Source organism: Blastocystis hominis (genome assembly GCF_000151665.1).
Source record: "Blastocystis hominis, Singapore isolate B (sub-type 7) whole genome shotgun sequence assembly, scaffold_5".
Taxonomy (NCBI): domain Eukaryota; class Bigyra; order Opalinata; family Blastocystidae; genus Blastocystis; species Blastocystis hominis.
In genome coordinates this window covers 45517-64561 of record NW_013171860.1, presented here as the reverse complement: position 1 = coordinate 64561, position 19045 = coordinate 45517, and the positions used below count along the sequence as shown (strand labels likewise).

General features: G+C 43.5%; 6 protein-coding genes; 2 read left to right on the top strand and 4 right to left on the bottom strand.

Annotated features, from left to right (window-relative positions):
• Window positions 1–299: 299 nt before the first annotated feature.
• On the bottom strand, window positions 300–3205 carry GSBLH_T00003925001 (uncharacterized protein). XM_013042753.1 has 10 exons: window positions 3093–3205; window positions 3006–3062; window positions 2638–2975; window positions 2439–2600; window positions 1909–2409; window positions 1674–1878; window positions 1396–1643; window positions 1249–1360; window positions 1106–1214; window positions 300–1074 (listed from the first exon to the last, which is right to left on the bottom strand). The coding sequence occupies exons 4-10, from the start codon at window positions 2550–2552 to the stop codon at window positions 540–542; spliced, it is 1824 nt and encodes a 607-aa protein (XP_012898207.1). The 5' UTR covers window positions 2553–2600; window positions 2638–2975; window positions 3006–3062; window positions 3093–3205; the 3' UTR covers window positions 300–539.
• Window positions 3206–5646: 2441 nt separating this feature from the next.
• On the bottom strand, window positions 5647–6264 carry GSBLH_T00003924001 (uncharacterized protein; the record flags this gene model as incomplete). XM_013042752.1 has 1 exon in its annotated part: window positions 5647–6264. One exon carries the CDS (start codon window positions 6262–6264, stop codon window positions 6073–6075), a length of 192 nt encoding a protein of 63 aa, XP_012898206.1. The 3' UTR covers window positions 5647–6072.
• Window positions 6265–7680: 1416 nt separating this feature from the next.
• Window positions 7681–8307, bottom strand: GSBLH_T00006740001 (uncharacterized protein; the record flags this gene model as incomplete). The annotated part of the gene is made up of 5 exons (XM_013042751.1): window positions 7681–7879; window positions 7911–8000; window positions 8034–8165; window positions 8195–8229; window positions 8260–8307. 5 exons carry the CDS (start codon window positions 8305–8307, stop codon window positions 7681–7683), a joined length of 504 nt encoding a protein of 167 aa, XP_012898205.1.
• A 92-nt stretch (window positions 8308–8399) lies between these two features.
• Window positions 8400–8788, top strand: GSBLH_T00003923001 (uncharacterized protein; the record flags this gene model as incomplete). XM_013042750.1 has 3 exons in its annotated part: window positions 8400–8463; window positions 8494–8701; window positions 8732–8788. The coding sequence occupies exons 1-3, from the start codon at window positions 8411–8413 to the stop codon at window positions 8786–8788; spliced, it is 318 nt and encodes a 105-aa protein (XP_012898204.1). The 5' UTR covers window positions 8400–8410.
• Window positions 8789–8823: 35 nt separating this feature from the next.
• On the bottom strand, window positions 8824–10572 carry GSBLH_T00003922001 (uncharacterized protein; the record flags this gene model as incomplete). XM_013042749.1 has 8 exons in its annotated part: window positions 9716–10572; window positions 9513–9689; window positions 9387–9478; window positions 9258–9353; window positions 9183–9226; window positions 9093–9148; window positions 9019–9059; window positions 8824–8982 (listed from the first exon to the last, which is right to left on the bottom strand). Exons 1-8 carry the CDS (start codon window positions 9861–9863, stop codon window positions 8824–8826), a joined length of 813 nt encoding a protein of 270 aa, XP_012898203.1. The 5' UTR covers window positions 9864–10572.
• Window positions 10573–11002: 430 nt separating this feature from the next.
• Window positions 11003–12660, top strand: GSBLH_T00003921001 (uncharacterized protein; the record flags this gene model as incomplete). XM_013042748.1 has 7 exons in its annotated part: window positions 11003–11113; window positions 11145–11210; window positions 11243–11350; window positions 11384–12017; window positions 12049–12274; window positions 12314–12515; window positions 12547–12660. 7 exons carry the CDS (start codon window positions 11003–11005, stop codon window positions 12640–12642), a joined length of 1443 nt encoding a protein of 480 aa, XP_012898202.1. The 3' UTR covers window positions 12643–12660.
• Window positions 12661–19045: the final 6385 nt, after the last annotated feature.

Sequence of the window (19045 nt, the reverse complement as noted above, 5' to 3'; positions counted from 1 at the left end):
TAGTTTTCTCTTTGCTTGTTTTGTTGTACACACGTTGGTAATCTGAATATATCTGCATAGATAGATATTTGCATTTCACAACGCACCTTATAAAGGGTAATATGAAGTATTTCGTAAAAAAGTGTCGCTTGCATTTTTCATCTAGCTTCTATTGTCACTCCGCGTTCCACCATAATAAACAATTCCCACTCATTTCATAACAACAACAACAACAACATGGCCCAATTTTTAATAACCTCCTCATTCCAATCTGTCCTAACAAATCACTACAATCCTTCATTTCATAAATCAAACAAAAACACTCGACATTTCGCATCACCATATTTAACAACGGCAATTCACACTTCTTGAGAACGTCAATCTCCACAAGCTGATTGGTCGGAAGCATATCGCGCAGGAACGGATGGAAGAAGATCTGCTGCGTGGTAGGCCGCATTTCAGGATTCAAATCCAGCAGCCGATCGCAGAGATCCAGCAAGTTCTCCTGGTCTCTTCGATTAAAAAAAGAAGCGTCAAAGCGTACGTTTGGGAGGAAAACATCACGCCATTTCCACTATGAAGCAATGTTCGCACCATGCGCAATTCGGAAAAAGGAATTTCGATATCGTTTCTATTTCAAAGCAAGTGACAAGAAAAGCAAACGCTTTTAGCCAATTTTTGATAGAGCGAGGAATCACTCCACATTGATTGATAATGTTCGATAGCACTTCGCGCTGCGTGTTAGTTCGATCAAACAAAGCAACATCACTATCTCCCTCGAAGGGAGGGCGCCCCAGAATGATCGTCGAGATCAAAATGCCCAATGCCCAGATGTCCGCCGGCATCGAGTACGAATGATTCTCCATGAGGATCTCTGGCGCTCTGTAGGCCAATGCGTAGACGGGGAGAGACATTCGATTGGAGGTGGGGAGAATCTGGCGAGAGAGACCAAAGTCGGTCAGAAGGATGTGGTGATCGTTCGTCACCAGAAAATTATCGAGTTTGATGTCACGGTGAATGATATTACAACCATGGAGGAAGTCGAGTACTTCCACGATTTGGTAGATGTAAACACGGAGAACTTGGGAAGAGAGACTGCGGTCGATGCAAGGAATAAACGAACTACGGTGGGAGCAACTGCTTTTTGACCGCACGAACGATTCCAGCTAGATCGTTGTCCACGTAGTCAAACACGAGGTAAAACTGACTTGGAACCAGCGAAGAGTCCTTTTTGACTACACACTCATCAGGTCGAGCGCTGCAACGTACTGTCATCCACGACAACCTCTCTCAATTTTTCAATGTTTGGATGTCGAAGTGCAGAGAGTAAGCGAATCTCGCGCGTTGACGATTTCGGAATACCGACGTCGGTATAGCAAATCTGTGTTGTTAGCTCGCTCTGTCGCTGAAGTCTACCTTTTTCAGAGCCACGACATCTCCGGTCGTGATATGAATCGCTTTGTAGACTTCCCCGTAGGTTCCCCTTCCGATAATATCGAGAATGGAATACTCGGAGAGAGTATTCACAAACCCATTCCTCCTCCCATTGTCCATAAAAACCAATGTCCAACAAACACGCCACTGCTTCACCTCCTTAATCATCTTCTCCTTCTCAATCAAATACACGATCTTGTCCAGCTCGTCCATCACCTCCTTCACGTCCTCTACCCCTCACTCCCCTCTCTCACCAAAACCCGTCCAATTCGTCAGCACTTTCTCCGCCGGCTCCGTCTTCTTGAAGCTCACCGTCCTCTTCACGCGGTCCATCCGCAGCCAGAGCATGCCCTCCACGCACGCCTGCGCCAGCGCGTCCTCCGCCTCCTCCTCGCTCAGCTGCAGCAGCTGCGCCACGCGGCCCAGCGACGCCACCGACAAAAACGCGCCCAGCACGCGGATATTCTACGCCTCACCGCGCCTCTCGTCGCCCACATGCTCCACCACGCGGCGACGCAGCAGCTGCCGCCAGGCCTCGCGCTTGTCGCCCCACTGCGGGCTGGTGAAGAGCGGGTTGTCCAGCACTGTGGCGAGCATCGGCAGCGGCCACTTCAGCAGCTCGGCGACCTCGAAGGACGCCAGGAACGCGCGGTAGTCGGGGAGGTACTTCCAGTGGCGGCTGTACGCGCGAGCGAGCGAGTGGAGGATCTGCTGCTGCTCGGCGTCGTAGGGCATCAGCACGGCGAGCACGACGAGGATGGTGACGATCTCGCGGCTCGCCACGTCGTCTTCTTCGTAGCGAGACAGCGCCAGAAGACGCTCGTAGTCGCGGTAGAGCGCTTGGAGGTCGTCGTCGTGGACGTGCTGGACGATGCAGAGCTGCACGAAGCGCTCGAGAAGGTCCTCCATGTGCTCGTCTTTGAGGAGCTTCGCGTTGACCTTCTGGATGGTGAGCGGCACGCGGATCCACTCGTTGACTTTCTGGCTCAGACGGATCTGCGATCGAAGGAAACACGCTCGCCCACCTGCTCCAAAAAGAACTCCGCTTTCTCGCGGCTCGACAGCGAGTTGCAGACCTCCACTTGGATTTCTTGGCTCGCCGCGGCGGCGCCTTCCAGATCGCCTCGGCTCTCGCGCATGCTCATGAGCTCGCGGATCAGCGAGGCGCGCTCGCTTTCTAAGTACATCTAGAGGAGAGTCGAAGAAGGGAAGCTGGGAAAGTACTTTGCCTTCGGATGTGTCGAGGAGAGTTTGGAGAAGAGACAGCTTTGTGTCGTAGTCCGGGATCTGGCTGAGATAGGACTTTCCCTTTCGCACGACCGCGGCGATTACCTAAGAGAATGGGTAAGGCAAACAGAATTCAAAAACAGCAAGATCACATCACGAACAGAAAGGAAAGGAAAGGAAAGCTAAGCAATGAAAAAATCGCATACATCATCGTGCTGTGATCTTCTTTTTGCAAGGAGTGTGATGGAGGAATTCAGTTTCGTGTAGTTCTGTGTCTCAAAGCACACTTCCAGCAATCTATCAGAAATACGGACTGTGATAGTCGGCTCCATCAACTACATATAAGGCAGACCGAAATCCCGGACCAGACGCGATTTCTTCTCCAAGACGAGAAGCTGGTCAATGGCGTCTTGAACCGATGTCTACGCTTGATGACAATGAAAATGAGCAACTTGAACGATCTGGGGGAGGCGACTAAAAAGAACGTCAATCGATTGATTTAATTCTGCGACCTCTTCACTGTGCTTCTTTACTGTTTCCATTCTATTTTCGATTTATTTCTTCTGTGAAGAAGCAATTGAGTGAAATTGAAAACCCTCCGAAAAATGGAATACCACTTGTGTTAGGAAAAAACAAAAGAACGATTCCCATGTTTATAAATGTCCCACACCATAATATTCGCGTCGTCTCCGCCGCTTAAGAGAGAATGGTCCGAGGAAAAGCGAACAACTCGAACACTTCTTTCGTGATTAGCTAAAATGGCGAGCGGCCGAAGCGATTTGCTTTCGTAAAGCCGGATTCTTCATTCTGAGTCGCAGCATTCAAATTCTACTTCCCATCATGTCCTCCTAACGCGATCAAGCGATTATCCGAGCGGTAAGACAGCGTCAGGATTCCATTCGAAGGAGTCGAAACCGTTTGCAATGCACTATGGCCCGAGTTCCGGCGAAGAACTGCCATGTCGGTCTTGCTGGATCCACAGGCGATAGTGGACAAATCGCTCGCAGCAGCCATGCTGATAACTACAGTGCATGGATGTGAGTACAATTCACTTGGCTCTTTGAACACCTGTGCTTCCTCGACAATCGTGCGTGTTCTTCCATCGATTATGCAGGCATGGCCTGACTCATAGCACACTACACAGAGATTCTGCAGGGTTCCCGAACAGGACATGACCATTCCTCTCATTTTGTTTGAGTCGAGAAACGGCAAACGTTCAGAAACACGGATATCAAGAAGTGAAATCTAGTACAGGTGAATCACGCCCTGAAGAAAGCTGTACACTATCATTCTCTCCAGGAACAAACAAGATGGGAGGGTCTTGACTTGCCAAGGAAGCTTTCATGAATGTCAGGGATGCACATTGGTATTTTGCAGTGGAGGTCGCTTGCAAATCAAATAGAGAGACCATTCCCTCCCTTCCATGTCTACATCACGAACCCTCAGGAATATCCACGAAAATAAAGTATTGTTGGAGAATAAGCCGGTTTCCAAAACACCTCCGTGATGGAAACGCTTCAAGGTGCAAACACGTCGATGTGTCTTCATATTCCACAAAATCAACTCTCCGCTTTGATCTCTACCCCAAAGTCATGTGGATACTGGAATACCCGGAGAAGCAGACCTCATTCTCAGGCTGATGGCACAAACAAGTAACTGAAGTCGTGTGACCCCGCAAAACGAACAGCGGATCGGGAGGCTTGCGGTTCATTGTAACAAACAAAACACTAACTGCCCAAATTACAATTGTGGTTTCCGGCTGAATTGCGCGACTGGGGCATATCCAGACTGTCATAGTAGCACCTAGAGCGGCTACCCGTGCTCATAAAACGAGGGTCTTTTGACATGAAGGAACCGTTTCCAATAGGGGGCTGAAACGATTCAGCTTCAGAATACTGTTGATTCCACTGTGACGCGTAGTGAAATGAACGCTGATGTAGTACAGGATATGAAACTGGATTGGAAGGAATGACTGTAGAAAGAGATGGAGCAAGCATGTTAGGGTTCGGAATGCCTTCAAAATTAGGATAGGCCTCTCTAATATGCTTTTCTTGGGAGTAAAAATGCTGGCGACCCTATATCTGAGTGGCTTGAAGGGGAGAAACAAGTGAGTCAAAATCGAGTGGAAAGGGCTGGCCAAAGGATTGTCGTGGTTCAGAAAAGGTGAGATGATTATAGTGGGATGATCTATTGTCTTCCGGATGATTCTCTATTGCTTGTTTGGGAACTGCAAGTTTCACATCTATTTTTCGACCCATAATCGAGTGAGATGTGTAGTTCAATGCTTTTTCGACACTTTCGTAATTCTTAAATATCACAAAGCCAAATCCGCGACTCTTATGATTATCGCGGCTAAATATCACACTTCCGTTTTCAACGTCTCCAAATTTTTTAAAATAGTTGATTAGGTCATCTATACAAAAGAGAAAAATATCGCAACTACCTGCGGTGACTAGATAATGCAAACCGCCCACAAAAATCTTGTTATAATTAATCTGAGTTGAAGCACAACCTTTCGTGAACTCACTTCAAATCGCCTACCTTGCTGAGGAGGAGGAGCGTCCTGTTTTGATAAAGCAGGGCGAATATCTACCTATTCTTCACGTTGCTCAATAAAAAATACTCGCCTATTATCAATAACATGCACTTTTGTCTTTAGAACTCTTTGACAAACAACACTAGTTTCAAAAACGCAAAAGCCAAAACCTCGAGATTGGCTGTTACTAGTTTTCATTACAACAGCTTCTCGCACCGCTCCAAACGAGCGAAAATACTTTGCCAAGCTCTCTTGTGGTCAGTCCTATTCCGTTTCTCTTACGGTCTGTGGTACTATAAGAAAGACCCCCCACAAAAATTTTGCTGCAGTTAATTGTGTTTAGTTTCCCTACCAATTGGACATGGAATCACAAATACAGCACGGGATTCCAAAACGAATACTGTTCCAAAATGGGGACGAGCTAAAATCTTAATGAAATACAATAGAATCGCGGTTTAAACAAAAAAAGGATTATCCAATTAAATGATTCCGAAGACAAACCTCAGTACTCTCCTTTAATTGACGAACCGTTTCATCTGAAATGGGCACTTGCCGGCCAATGACCACCCGTGCTTCTTCAATCGCATCTTTAACTGCTGAGCTCGCCGTCGTATTCTTTGAAACCGGTATTCGGAACTGAACTACGTTCTCTGTATCTCCCGTTTCTGGGCAGAGCAACGATTCGGGTATTCGATATTCCAGAGTCGAGTGTCCTTCGGTATCGTTCCCATAGGACACCTCCGCTATGTGTTTAACTCGTGGCGACTGCGCGGCACTCGGAAATCGAGACTTTTTCTATTTTCTCAGCAATGGGGTATAAGGTACGTTTGTCCGCGATTTCCGATGTGTGAAAATGTTCCACCGGCCAAACCGGATGTTGAAGCAAATAGGGCGTGTCAACTACACTCAACTAGCACGTGGAGAGCTACAGAATCGTCGAGGCTGTTTCGGAATTGGAGTCTCCACAAGCGAATTTCGTCGATGTGCTGCTTTCCGTGGGGTAGATAAGAGCAGCAAGCGTTTTCGAAGGAGTCGCAGAGCTTTTCGATGGATTCCGATTGAGGATCATAAATGAATGAAAGCCACATCTGCTGCTGCTCGATGACCGGCAGAGCGAAGCTTAATCGCAGCGATGAAAGCAGCGATTTGGCATCGATTCGCTCGATGCGAGGATTGTCCTGGAGAAACGGTCCCTGCAAGTAAGACACTTTGGAGAATCCGTTGTTTATCGTTTGAAGAAAGGAAGATGCGTACGACAGACTGAGCGATAGATGCTCCAAGAGCCGATTCACAAGATCGAGGAGCGTTACTTCTTGCGGGTTCCACTCCAGGGTCACGTGTAAGACGCGAATGGAATCATTTACTTGGCTGGCAGATCGGATCTGAATCAGTAATCGAATCATGTAGTGAGTGGGAATCATTTGGTATTGCATTGCTGAGTGAGGAAAGGAGGGAGTGGCGCGTGGAGACATGATGGGAGATGGCGTGTCTCTTCGTAATCTACATCCAATCGATTGGCAGGTAGGGAAAAATACGAATCGCTATTGATAGAATCGACACTGCGATGCAAATCAAAGGAACGGATCGGTTCAACAGAACGAGCGATTCCGGTGTTCCAAGAGGGTGTTTTGTGAAATGGGAATGGCGAATGTAAATCAAGCGAAAAGGTTAGTTGGTTCGGATCGTCGTTCTCTGGACTGTTGAATTCGTTCCCACTTCCATTCCCATTTCCATTTCCGGCTCCACTTCCGATTCCGATTCCAATTTCGGTTCCAATTTTGGTTCCTGTTCTTGTTCCTGTTCCTGTTTTGGGGTCAATGCTGAGAGTTCGTTCACTCGAATTCATGTTGTCACTCGCAAAATTAAAAAAGCGAGAGGAGTGTTCGCGGACAGAGAATCTCCCTCCTATTCAATCAGATTTTGGCTTCCAAACGCAAACGATTCGAAAGAATAGATGGATCGGATAAGCGATTCATTTCGAGAGGAATTTCACAATTGTTTGTACACGACAAAAATCGATGGGAGAGCAATTTCTTCACATCGGGACGAAGACTCTATGCATTTCAATTGGAAGAGCAGAATTCATACTCGCGATTGCAAGCAGTTCTCAACGAAATCATACAGTTCATCATCGATTTGACGAATCACGCGCAGACCCAGCGGATAATCTCCCTGCAATTCATTCCATCTCCTTCTCGTCTCACTCGCTTGATTGCCTGGATAATCGCTTCATTGTCTCCCACCTCTTCATATCTACAAATCACATAAGGGTTCAAACTCTACGGTTTGCGTTGTGTAATAAAATGGATAATCACCATCCCCAAGGCATACACATCTATTTTTGGCGTCCATTCTTCATCAAACAAAACTTCTTTCGGGTAATAACCAACACATTCTCATTCGTTCATGCCACACCCTTGTTCTACCATCTTGTCGAGCTCGCATCGGGAAGTAGTAATTCGCACACTCATCAGCTCGTGTTAGCCACGAGTAGCCTCCTAGTTTCACAAGGCCATCTCCTCGAACGAAAAGCACATTATGGCATCTAATGAACAAGCAGGAAGAGAGATAGGAAACTGCAAATGTCCATGAATCAGAGGGGAAAAGGGGGCTTCATAGTGGAGATAGCTGAGAGCCATCAACAAACAGCGAACCCATTTTCGAATTACTTGGAGATAGACCATACCAACGGGGCGAAGAGCACTGAGTTTGAGATGAGGCGAATAAAAACTACTTCATCACGTTGTCCGATATCGATTCCGTTATGTAAATCACCTTCTGTTGCTTTGGATCGTATTTGTGAGCAAAGCACTTCAGAATACAGCTAGGATTCTCATATCTATTTCCAATTGACTACTCCACGGGTTGAAATTCCTCCACCATTTTCAGGGCATTCATAAAGCAATAGCGATTGGATTGAGTCCATCGTGACACATTCAATTCCTTCCAGATCAGTTCTTTTCCATCACTCGTCGAAAAGGCCTTAAAACTAAGTCGAAATAATAAACAATCGGCTACATCAGCGTATCTCTGTCTCGCGAGAGAAGTTCTAACTAGAAAAAAGGAGTCGCATTCTAAGCTACACGTTGATACTCTCCGATAGCTTGCTCCTCAGGAGTGTCAGATGGCATGGAATGATTCTTTCATCAATTCGTTGATAACACAACGAAGAAGCTTGTCATAATTTCAATAGTCAATATTATACTCACAGATTACAGCTACCAATATATATGAATGAGTAATTATGAGCTTGTTCGAGAGCAAGTAAACCAATACTACACTGACAAGTAAGATGAAGAATTGCTTCAGCATTCTAGGGGGTATCATGTAAAGAGTGGTTTTAAATATGGGAGTGATTTTATTCTGTACAAATCCGGTGATGAGGAACACAAGCATGGCGTTGCTTTGGTTTTGATTCACGATAATGATTCGACTCTTCCTATACAAGGGGAGATTGCATCCTTTGTAAGATTAGCTGACTCTGTCAAAAAGAAGGCGCTATTTGTAACTTATACCACCAGAGAGGTAATTTTTTATATTATTTATACAACCTAGATTAAAATTTTCCAACTAGAAAACAAAATGCATAAACGATTACCTAGAAAGAGATAGCGTGTGTTTTGTTCACAAACAATCCTATAAACTCACTAGTCCACAGTCTCAAAGTCTTCTTCTGGCAGTTTGTCCTCATTGTCCAAATCTTCTCCATACTGCAACAAGGTATCTGTCTCCAGTAACACCGCGTTCATCATATCCTCGTTCCGAATACTAAATTCCAGATAGGAAACCATGCCGAAATCATCCAACTACATACAATCACAAATTCTCCCACCATGTCCTACCAGAGAACTGATCGCATCGTTTAGTCTTGTAAACGGTGTTTCTAACGAGATGATAAAGCAAATACATATCCTACTTCCTTCTTTTCTTTGTAAACGGTCAATCAACGCATCTCCGTCGGGAAAGCGGAATCTATGGTTTACTCTGATGGATGGATTTGCCGTACTTATCCAGTGTGTCCTGCGAAACAAGGTCGCATTTGGTCAAAATCTGCAATCAAAGTAATAGACGAAAGGGAAACGTTTAAGTGAGGAAGGCCGAGTTGCAGCATTGCGGAGAGAGCCATCAGACTGCCTGAGATATACTTCGACTCGTCAGAAATGAATGGACAATCCATCTACACATCAATGCGAACAAGAAACATTCAAACGAGATAAACAGAAATTAGGTGAAAGCCGAAGTCTACAAGGCGCTTTGTAATATCACCAAAGAAGCTAAAGTGAGTAAACAATTCGATTTGTCCTGCCAATCAAACAATATCAAAAAAAATCGATACCCGGACTGTCGAAGATAAAATAACCATCCTCATCGAATTGAGAAAGCTCATCTTCCAGCCACTCCATATTTTGACTTAGATATTCGACGCAAAACACAAGGCCACCGTTAGGACCAAGTTTCATTTCGTCCACAGCATCATCAAGCGAGATTAGGTCACGAATGTCTATTTCCCAAACTGTACCCATCTATTACCTATATCACACTCGTACGGTAAATCCTCTGCTGCAGGATCGAGGTTGATGAGGTAGGCACGCCGATGCTGATCAGCACAGAGTTCCTTGATAGCATTACAATAGGTGGACTTCCCAGAGCCAGCCGGACCCACCACTAATTGACCACAACGCACCATCAAATAAAATGTGCAAACAAACAGGCAGAAATATAGTTCAACCACTTAACTTAAGAAATCTTGTTGAACGAAGCGGTCTCAGTGGACTGCACGTCGTTCTCGAACTGCATAATGGCATCGATGACATCATCCTCAGAGCAGACATCATCCTCAATCACGCAGGAAATCTGCAGGAAGCACAGTCCATAGGCCAGAGGCTCGATGTTGCAGGTCTCGCTCCACTTGCATCCCTTGACCTCGGTGGCGCGGATCTTCTCGAACAGAGCCTTCAGATCCGTCTCCTCGTCGTAGGGCTTGATGTTGATCACCAGCAGAGACTTCTCCACCTTCTTGTTCGCCTCCTTCGCGGCCTTCTTCTTCTCAGCCTCAGCGCGCAGCTTCGCCTCCATGGCAGCAGCGGCCTCCTCGTCCTCCTCGTCGTCGTCATCTCCGAACAGATCCTCTTCCTCCTCTTCCTCTTCCTCCTCCTTCTTCTCAGCAGCAGCGGGGGCGGCGGGGGCGGCAGCAGGGGCAGTCTCGAAAACGAACTCCTCCTCAACCACAGGGAAAGCAGCCTTGTTGGGGAAAGAGCACATGTGCTTGAACCAACGGGCCAGGTGAGGGTACTTCTGAGAGTCCATCATTTTGTGAACAATGGCGAAAAGCTCAGCGTCCTTGTTGGTGGGAGCATAGCCAACGCAGTAAGAATGGGTCAAGAAATACTCGTTCAACTCTTCGAGGGTCTTAAAAACTAGATGTCAGGTAAAGGAAACAGTCCTACTCATGGTTATATTTAGAATAGTGAATAAGGAGAAAATCAACACAGCGATTGCACGAAAAAAGCAAATGAATTATCGAATGTAGGTGATATTCGATATTAACACGACGATTGCACATTCTGAGAAATGATGAATACTATGGAAACAGAAACGATTCAAAGAAAAGTGTACCGTAACCCGTTATGTCTATAAAAATACGAAACAGTGGCAGAGTTTTTAATATCGTTAGGGACTAGGCATTGCAGAAAGATGGTACTGAATATCCGAGATGAATAGATGCACTTTTTCCATCATTTCAGAGTGAAAGGAGCGACAATTCAAAAAAGGTTGATTTTTGGAATAATGAAGATTTGAGATTATTCAACAATCAGGATTTATATTATGTCATCAGATATTGGTATCTACGGGTTGTCGACGCGAGCCATCAATTTGGCATTGAATTTTGCAGCAAAGGGACTGAGTGTGTCGATTGGACACCGCTCCTCGGATTTGGTATGTGGAATACCTTGCACATGAACGCTAGATTAAGGAATGCACGCACCAAGCCGAGAAGAAGGATCTTGACGAGAAAATCACAGGAAAGAAAGATGTAGTTAATTGGTTAGTAATTTTGAGGTCTAGGTAAATGGCTTTTGCGATTCGCTCAGTTCCCCAAAGAAGGTTATTTTGATGTCCAAGCCTGGAACCAGCGCAGAGAAAAATTACTCCAAAATCCTTGCCGCTCTGGAGGTATTTACGGTATTCCCCAAACTGAACTTGTAGGAAGGCGATCTTCTGATCGACGCTACGAGCGAGGGCTACGAAATCAACCTTCGTCGTGAGAAGGAAGCAGCCGAGAAGGGCGTGCGTTTCCTGACCATGGAGATTTTGGGCACGACCAAAGAGCTCCAGAAGGGATGCGGCTTCCTGCTAAGCGGCGAGCGCGAAGCGTACGACCTCGTCGAAGGTCCTCTGAAGAAGGCTGCGACCGAGGTGGAGTACGAGCCGTGCGTGGCGTACATCGGCAACTCTGTGAGTGCTGGATACGCGGGCATGGCGCTGTCGAGTCTGGGTCTGGGAATGGAGCAGCTGGTGGCGGAAGCGTACCACATGCTGCACGAAGCGGGCTTCACCAACGAGGAAGTGAGCAAGAGCATCAACGGGTGGAACAAGGACTCGCTGGCGAGCCCCTTCCTCGAAAACCTGCTGCACATCCTCAAGAAGAAAGACCAGGACGTGGAGGGCTGCGAGAAGGGCGAGGGATCGCTCCTCGACAAGGTTCTGGACTGTCCGCTGCCCCGTCCCGACCACTCCACGCTTCTCCGCGAGGGCTTCGAGCACCACGCGGCGATCGGCGCTCTGACCGCCGCCGTGCAGGAGATCGCGGTGAGCGCGAAGCGCGAGGAGCGAAGCAAAGGTGCGCTCGGGTTGAGAGGGCTGATCGGTAGCGGCCACGCTGTGGAACGGCCCCGAATTCGACTGGCAGAAGCTGGACCACGTGCAGCTCATCGAGGATCTGCGCAACACGTTCGTGTGCGGCCAGCTGGTGCTCGCGACGCAGACGTTCGCGCTGCTGCGCCGCGCGTCGGAGGACTTCAGCTGGGCGATGAAGCTGGAGGAAGTGGGCCGCGTGGTGGCGGGCGCGGCGTCGTTCCGCTCGGGATTGCTGGTCGTGTAGGAGAAGAAGAAGAAGAAGAGAGAGGTGACGCATAGGCTGAAGGAGAGCGTGGAGAACGGAGATTTGAGCTTGCTGCAGAACGAGGCGGTGAGCGAAATCCTGCAGAAGAAACAGGCGTCGTGGAGACGCGTCGCGGCGCTGGCGGTGATCGGAGGCGTGTCCGCGCCGGTGGCGACGGCGAGCTTGGCGTACTATGATACGATGCGACGCGATAAATTACCGCAGAACGTGGTGGTGGTAGGAGAGAACGAGGAGGGATGAGGGACAGGCGATGCGGGACTTTTTGGAGGCGAGCAGCTTCGAACGAACCGACTGCGCGCGCGGAATGACGTACCATTGCGAGTGGACCAAGGAGACGAACTAAATTAGAGGTGTGAAATGTGGAGTGTTTGTTGAATGAAATGAATGTGGAGTGGGTTGGAGAGGTACTAGAGGGAAAGAAGGGGAATAGGATAAAGGCAATAAAGGAAGATATGGTTGGGATCTAGCCTGAATTTGGCTATGTTTTCTTTGTGGAGATATGATGCAGATTGCTGATTAACAAATACACAAGGAATGTGAAATGGTATTTGGAGCATGCATATGAGTGTGGAGAGTAGGATTTTTGTGAGCTCATTACGTTAACATGAATGTTCAAATGAATAGATTAAAACGAAAGTCATATTTATTCATTTATAATAGCAATAATGCATACTTGCAGTTTTTGCAATAGGACCGAGACTGTTCGATCTTGCCACAACTGTGGTAAAAACGTGTGTGCAATCCATGTCTGTGGAAATGGGCAATGCCAGAGTTGGTACAGCAGAACACGATAAGAGCTTTTATGTAATTTATGCTCTGCTTTGTTTGTTGGAATTAAGAAAATATTAGCTTTGCAGATTACGCGAATGAAATCGGGAATTTTAAATAGAAAACATAATCATATTACTATTAAGCAGCATTTGGGGTGTTTAAAGATGTTTCTATCCTATATACACATCACGAAATAACAAACAGATGATTATATTGAGATATCAACAATCCCATGTGACGATATTAATAATGATGCTAATCTAATAAAGCAGCTAATACAAAAGCAAGACTGAGTACAATATGATACAGTGTACGTTTGAAACAAACAAACAATAAATACGATCATTAGCATGTATATCCAAACACCATCCTGCTGATCCTGGAGTATTAATATTTGATTTCAACTTGTTTATAAAGATCATGAGAAACATCTATGAATGAAATCAAATCGATCAAACTATACTCGACATTGATATTGACTTAACATTCTGGAACGAATCAGGTAGATTGATCTTTTGTAAAATTGGTACATCTAAATACTATCGATTTTCTCAATTAATGATTACTCTCCAATGTTACTGCACGAGGATTAGTAAAACTATCTCCATTAGAATTTATTATGGATATTAGATTCGGAAGATCTACAAAACAAATCATAACCAATCAATTCATTCATACTTCGCATTGTCAATGAACATGAATCCTTTCCCTTTCCCCAAAGTGCACTATCACCAAGTTGAATGGATTGTAATGATGGAAGATCTACATCAATCATTTCATTCGAATTCATTCAATACTTTCAATTATTGTTGATAGGGATAATTGGAATGTATCATCACCTAATGTAATAAATTTGAGATTTGGAAGATCTATGCATCATTCAAATATTCATTATCATATCAATACCTCGAATCACAAATGAACAATTATAGAAATTGGATGATTCACTTCCAATTGTACCAATTTGAATGGATTGTAATTGTGGTAGATTCTTCAATTCAAAGTCTCCAGCAAAATCACTGAAACTGAATCGACCAATTTGAATGGATTGTAATGATCCACAATTCAATATGTGAAAAGATTTCGATTTGTAATAACTAAGAGACGAAGGACCGCCTTTAACCTGAGTAAATGAATTCTTGCCGATTTTGATAGTTTTCAATCGATTCAATCCATCGATTTTGAATGTTTGTACATAACTAAAACTATCATCTCCAGTGTTGAGAGATTCTAGAGCAACAAATCGAGAAAAATCGAAATCCTTAAAATCAGAATCATTACAAATCCAGTTAGGAAGTCTTATTTGAGAAACTGATGATACAATTGATTGAATGTAATCGAAATGATACATTTTTGTTGGGAATAACCGAGTTAACAAAGAAGAAACGTCTAATATGAATAAGAGTACATTTTATACTATTAAATGTGGATTTCATCACGCTGTGGAACGAATTTGGTAAGTCAACATTTCTAAGGTTGGGAATATCTATAGAAATCATGTTAAAGAAATATACTCACTTTCCAGTGTTATTAGACGAGCTTCATTAAAACTGCATCCTTTAGTATTAGTAATTGATGCTAGTTGTGGAAGATCTACATTCAATCGTTTCTATTCATTCCATTTATACTTTGCATTACCAAGGAACATGATATGTCCCCATCATTTCCATCAATAGCTTCTGCTCCAAGTTGAATGGATTGTAATGATGGAAGATCTACATCAATCATTTCATTCGAATTCATTCAATACTTTCAAATAGTATTGATGAAGCTTGCCGAAATACACCATCACCTAATGTAATAAATTTGAGATTTAAAAGATCTAGGCATCATTCAAATATTCAATATCATATCAATACCTCGAATCACAAATGAATTATAATAGAAATTGGATGACCATTTACCAATTGTACCAATTCGTATGGATTGTAATTGTGGTAGATTCTTCAATTCAAAGTCTCCAGCAAAATCACTGAAACTATATTCACCAATTTGAATGGATTGTAATGATCCACAATTCAATATGTGGAATGAGTTCGATTTGTTATTTCCTCTGCTTTTCTTTTTCTGAGTAAATGAATTCTTGCCGATTTTGATAGTTTTCAATTGATTCAATCCATCGATTTGGAATGTTTGCACTGAGCCAAAACATTCATCACCGATTTCGATGGACTGTAATAATTCATAACTGTTTAGATTCAACTCATTCAAATCGTTACAGCAATTCGATGAAACTATCAAATCGGTCACTTGCAAACTCATATTTGTAATTTCTTGAGAATATCGTATCATTATCTGTTTCGGAGGATAGTTATACCATCCACAGTATAGATTCATTCCACTCACTTCCTTTCCATCTTTCCATTCACATTCTCGAGTTGCCATTCCAGTCTTTTCATCAATCAGACATCCTTTCCCTTCACGAATAAATCGTTCATTGTCTTCATCATAGCGAAATCCACCCACATAGATCGGAATTCGTTTCGTTGGATCCAAACTATCTGCTCCGTTTCGCTTCAATTCTGTCATCGTATCTCCATTGAAACATCGAATCACTTCTTTCAATATTCCATTACTCCACATCCCTTCCACAGCCACATTTCCGCTTTCTTCATCGTATTCGATACCCCAGCCTTCTTTCAGACGTTCACCGTTACATTCTCCGTGATACAGCAAATGGCCTGTTTGGGCTGACCATATTTCCATTCGAAGTCCCTTCTTGTGGTACACAATGCGGTTACTATTTATATTCTTTTGAATATCATGGAATCGCTGGTGAAAGTCAACTCGACCATTCTTGAAGGCGATGAACTCATCCAATTTCTTCCCATTCTTGTCTTCTCGCCATTTTTGTTTCAGTACATTATTTTCAAACAGAAATATGTCTCCAGCTTCAGTTCGTAAAGTAAATTCGTTCTTGTGCTTTCCTTGATATCGTTGGACTGTATATCGTATTCCATTCTTGCTCAAAGGTTCAGGGTGGCCGTACGTAATGTATCCGTCTAGCAAATACTCCGCTCCATAAATCTTTTTCAAATTAGCTATTCATGATCACAAAAGATAGACCATACATTCCTCTTTCATTCTGTAGGAATTGAATAATGATAATATGAGAAATCATAAAAAAAGGGAAAAGCAGTTTCATTCTGTGTTATTTTTAACAGAGCAAATAGTATAAAAAGGTTTGTATAGTGTGCATATTTATATTAAGTAATTACTAGGTCTAGAAGGCAAATGCATTTGTCAAAATGGTAATACTACTGCATATTGCATTATTGCGTGTGTATATTTGAAATATTGTAACTACTATTAATCTGAATAAATACTATTGAGAATCCAATTGCATGTCATTTGATGTGGTGCACAAGAATACCTCTTTACTGCAATTCCAAAAATAGGGGTTACTTTTATGATTCATTTGTTGTGCAACTGATTTGTTATTATATAGCTTTTGCTATTATCTGTGTCTCTAATGGCTATTCTCAAATAATGATGCCTGGAGATTTCACCCTATTCGTAGCAGTCATGAGGTGAATATCGTGGAAATGATACCTGTTCACTGCCGAGTACTGGTTATGGTATTTTCTTCAACAGAATAGTTCATATAAACAAACAAATAATAATGATCTAAAGTAAAGCTCAATTCCCAAAAATGTCTCGTATCAAACTTTTACACTTTAGTGATGGATCGAAACGAGGGAAGAAAGAATAATGGACACATCTAGAATTTCATCTTTCAAACTCGACCTACTTGTGATGGTTTTTGAATGAACCATCTTGAAGGAATCTTTCAACTCGGCTAATACAATATTCGGAATATCTACAATCCAAATTCCTCTTTATCAACAACTTTCCAGCACAACCTTGGACACATTTTCAAAACTGCTTCCCTTATGACTGATTATGGTCGTTAGAGAAAAAAGATCTATTCAAAATCACGCATGCTTTCTATATATTTTTACTTCGCATCGTTAACGAACTCGCCTCTTTATCCCGAGCGCCAAGTGCGCAAAAGCCCATTTCGATGTATTGCAGAGAATAAAGATCTACGCAGATCAGCAGCCTGCCTCCAAGCCAATACCCTCAATGCTAATTTCTAAAGCATCACGGAAGGACAAATTGCCCAATCGAATAGAAATGAGTTTTGGAAGATCTAACCATAACACTTGTGGAAACAGTGTTTCACCTTGAATCACAAAAGAGCTCGCATAGAAATTCCTTGATACGCTATTGACCTTTCCAATCGTGATCGACAGCAATTCTGGAAGATTCCTCAACTCAAAACCTCCCGTATAATCCGAAAAACTGCATTCGCCAATCTCTACAGTTTCCAATTGTTCGCAATTTAGCAGGTGGAATGATTTGGAGGATGATTTGATGGCCTTCGCCATCGCGCTGGAATCATTTTCCCAGTGCGCGAGCTTCACTTGGGTGAATGAATTCTTTCCGATCTTTAGACTTTTCAGTTGATGCAAACCGTCGAGTGTGAATGTCTTCACGAATCGAAAGCTGTCGTTTCCAATTTCTAACGATTTCAAAAGAGAAAATCGAGAGAAATCAAACTTCACATATTTCATGTCATTGCACAACCAGTCGGGCAAAATGAGATTACAAATCGTTGATTCCAGCGACTGGATATACGAGTAACCGTATACCTTGGGGAACAGCAGGTCGTTAATGTCTGCAATGATAAATAGTTCACGTTTGTACTGTGAATCGTTGTTAACTCTACTGTTTCGAAGGCTCCATGAGGCAGGTCAACAAAAGAAAGATTGGGAATATCTGCACAAGGTACTAATCAGAGATGGAAAATACTATCGAATTTGATCCTTCGCGTAAATTTGAAACTGCCTCCCTTAGATGTGAGAGTAGAAAAGAGTGGAAGATCTGACAGAGAATTACTACGTTTCGTTAATTCGTACTTCGCATTATGAGAGAACAGTTACGGTCCTCTTTGTTTCCACACAGAGCTTCCCATCCTAGTTCTATCGACAATAATGCTGGAAGATCTAACGGATTACACACGACCAATATGTGAGTTGTACTTTCGATTCGAGTTATCGAAGAATTCAAAAAGGATTGCTTGCCTAAAGTGATGGATGAAAGATGTAAGTGGTCTAGCACATCAATTTTCGAAGTTAAATCTACTTAGAAGTACAAAGGAAGCCGAATAAAAGTTGTACGACTCCTTTCCTACAGATCCTATTTTTAGAGAACTAAGGCAAGGCAAATCTTTCATCTCAAATTCGCCAGCGAAATCAGAAAAACTATATCGACCAATGCTGACCGATTTCAGTTCTTCACAGTTGAAAATATGGAACGATTTCTCCAGCTCCGTTCCATAACTATCTTTCTGCGAAGTAAATGAATTGCTTCCGATCTTGATGCTGTGTAGTCTTCTTAATCCGTTGAGGTTAAACACCTTCACCTGAGAAAAGCAGTCATTCCCGATTCGAAGTGACTGTAGCCACTTGAATTTGTTCAAATCAAGAGTCTGAATGTTGGCACCACTTTTGGAAGCAATGACTAAGTCTGACACTTCCAGATTCGTCAAGTTCAATATTTCGTTATCGTGAACTTCCACGCACACTTCAGGAAAAAAAGGCTCGTTTTCCACTTCGGCTGGTTCCTCATTGCTTAATATGCTTCGAATGCTCTCTTTCATTCCTTGTATATACCATCCGTCAAACAAGTCGACGCCACTAATTTCCGTACCGTGGTCCCATTGGCTTTCTCTCACAGCTGCTCCGCTCAGCTCATCAATCAAATAACCAGTCCCATGTCTCAAAAAGGTATCGTTTTCACAGTAGTACTCTCCAATATAGATAGGCACTCGGTTCCAAATATCCGAATTCATGTTATTAACATATTCGATCATACAATTCTTCTTGGTATCAAACTCACGTATTATTCGTATCAATTTATCCTTTTCCCAGTATCCTTGATAATTCTTTTCTCCCGTTTCCTTGTCATAT

What these genes read in the sequence shown, in the direction of transcription:
- GSBLH_T00003925001 (XM_013042753.1), bottom strand. Translation starts at nt 2,552, where the DNA reads ATGCGCGAGAGCCGAGGCGATCTGGAAGGCGCCGCCGCGGCGAGCCAA. An exon ending in ATGTCGTGGCTCTGAAAAAG is followed by an intron (nt 1,361 to 1,395) that starts GTAGACTTCAGC and finishes CTAACAACACAG; the next exon opens with ATTTGCTATACCGACGTCGG. An exon ending in AAAAAGCAGTTGCTCCCACC is followed by an intron (nt 1,075 to 1,105) that starts GTAGTTCGTTTA and finishes CATCGACCGCAG; the next exon opens with TCTCTCTTCCCAAGTTCTCC.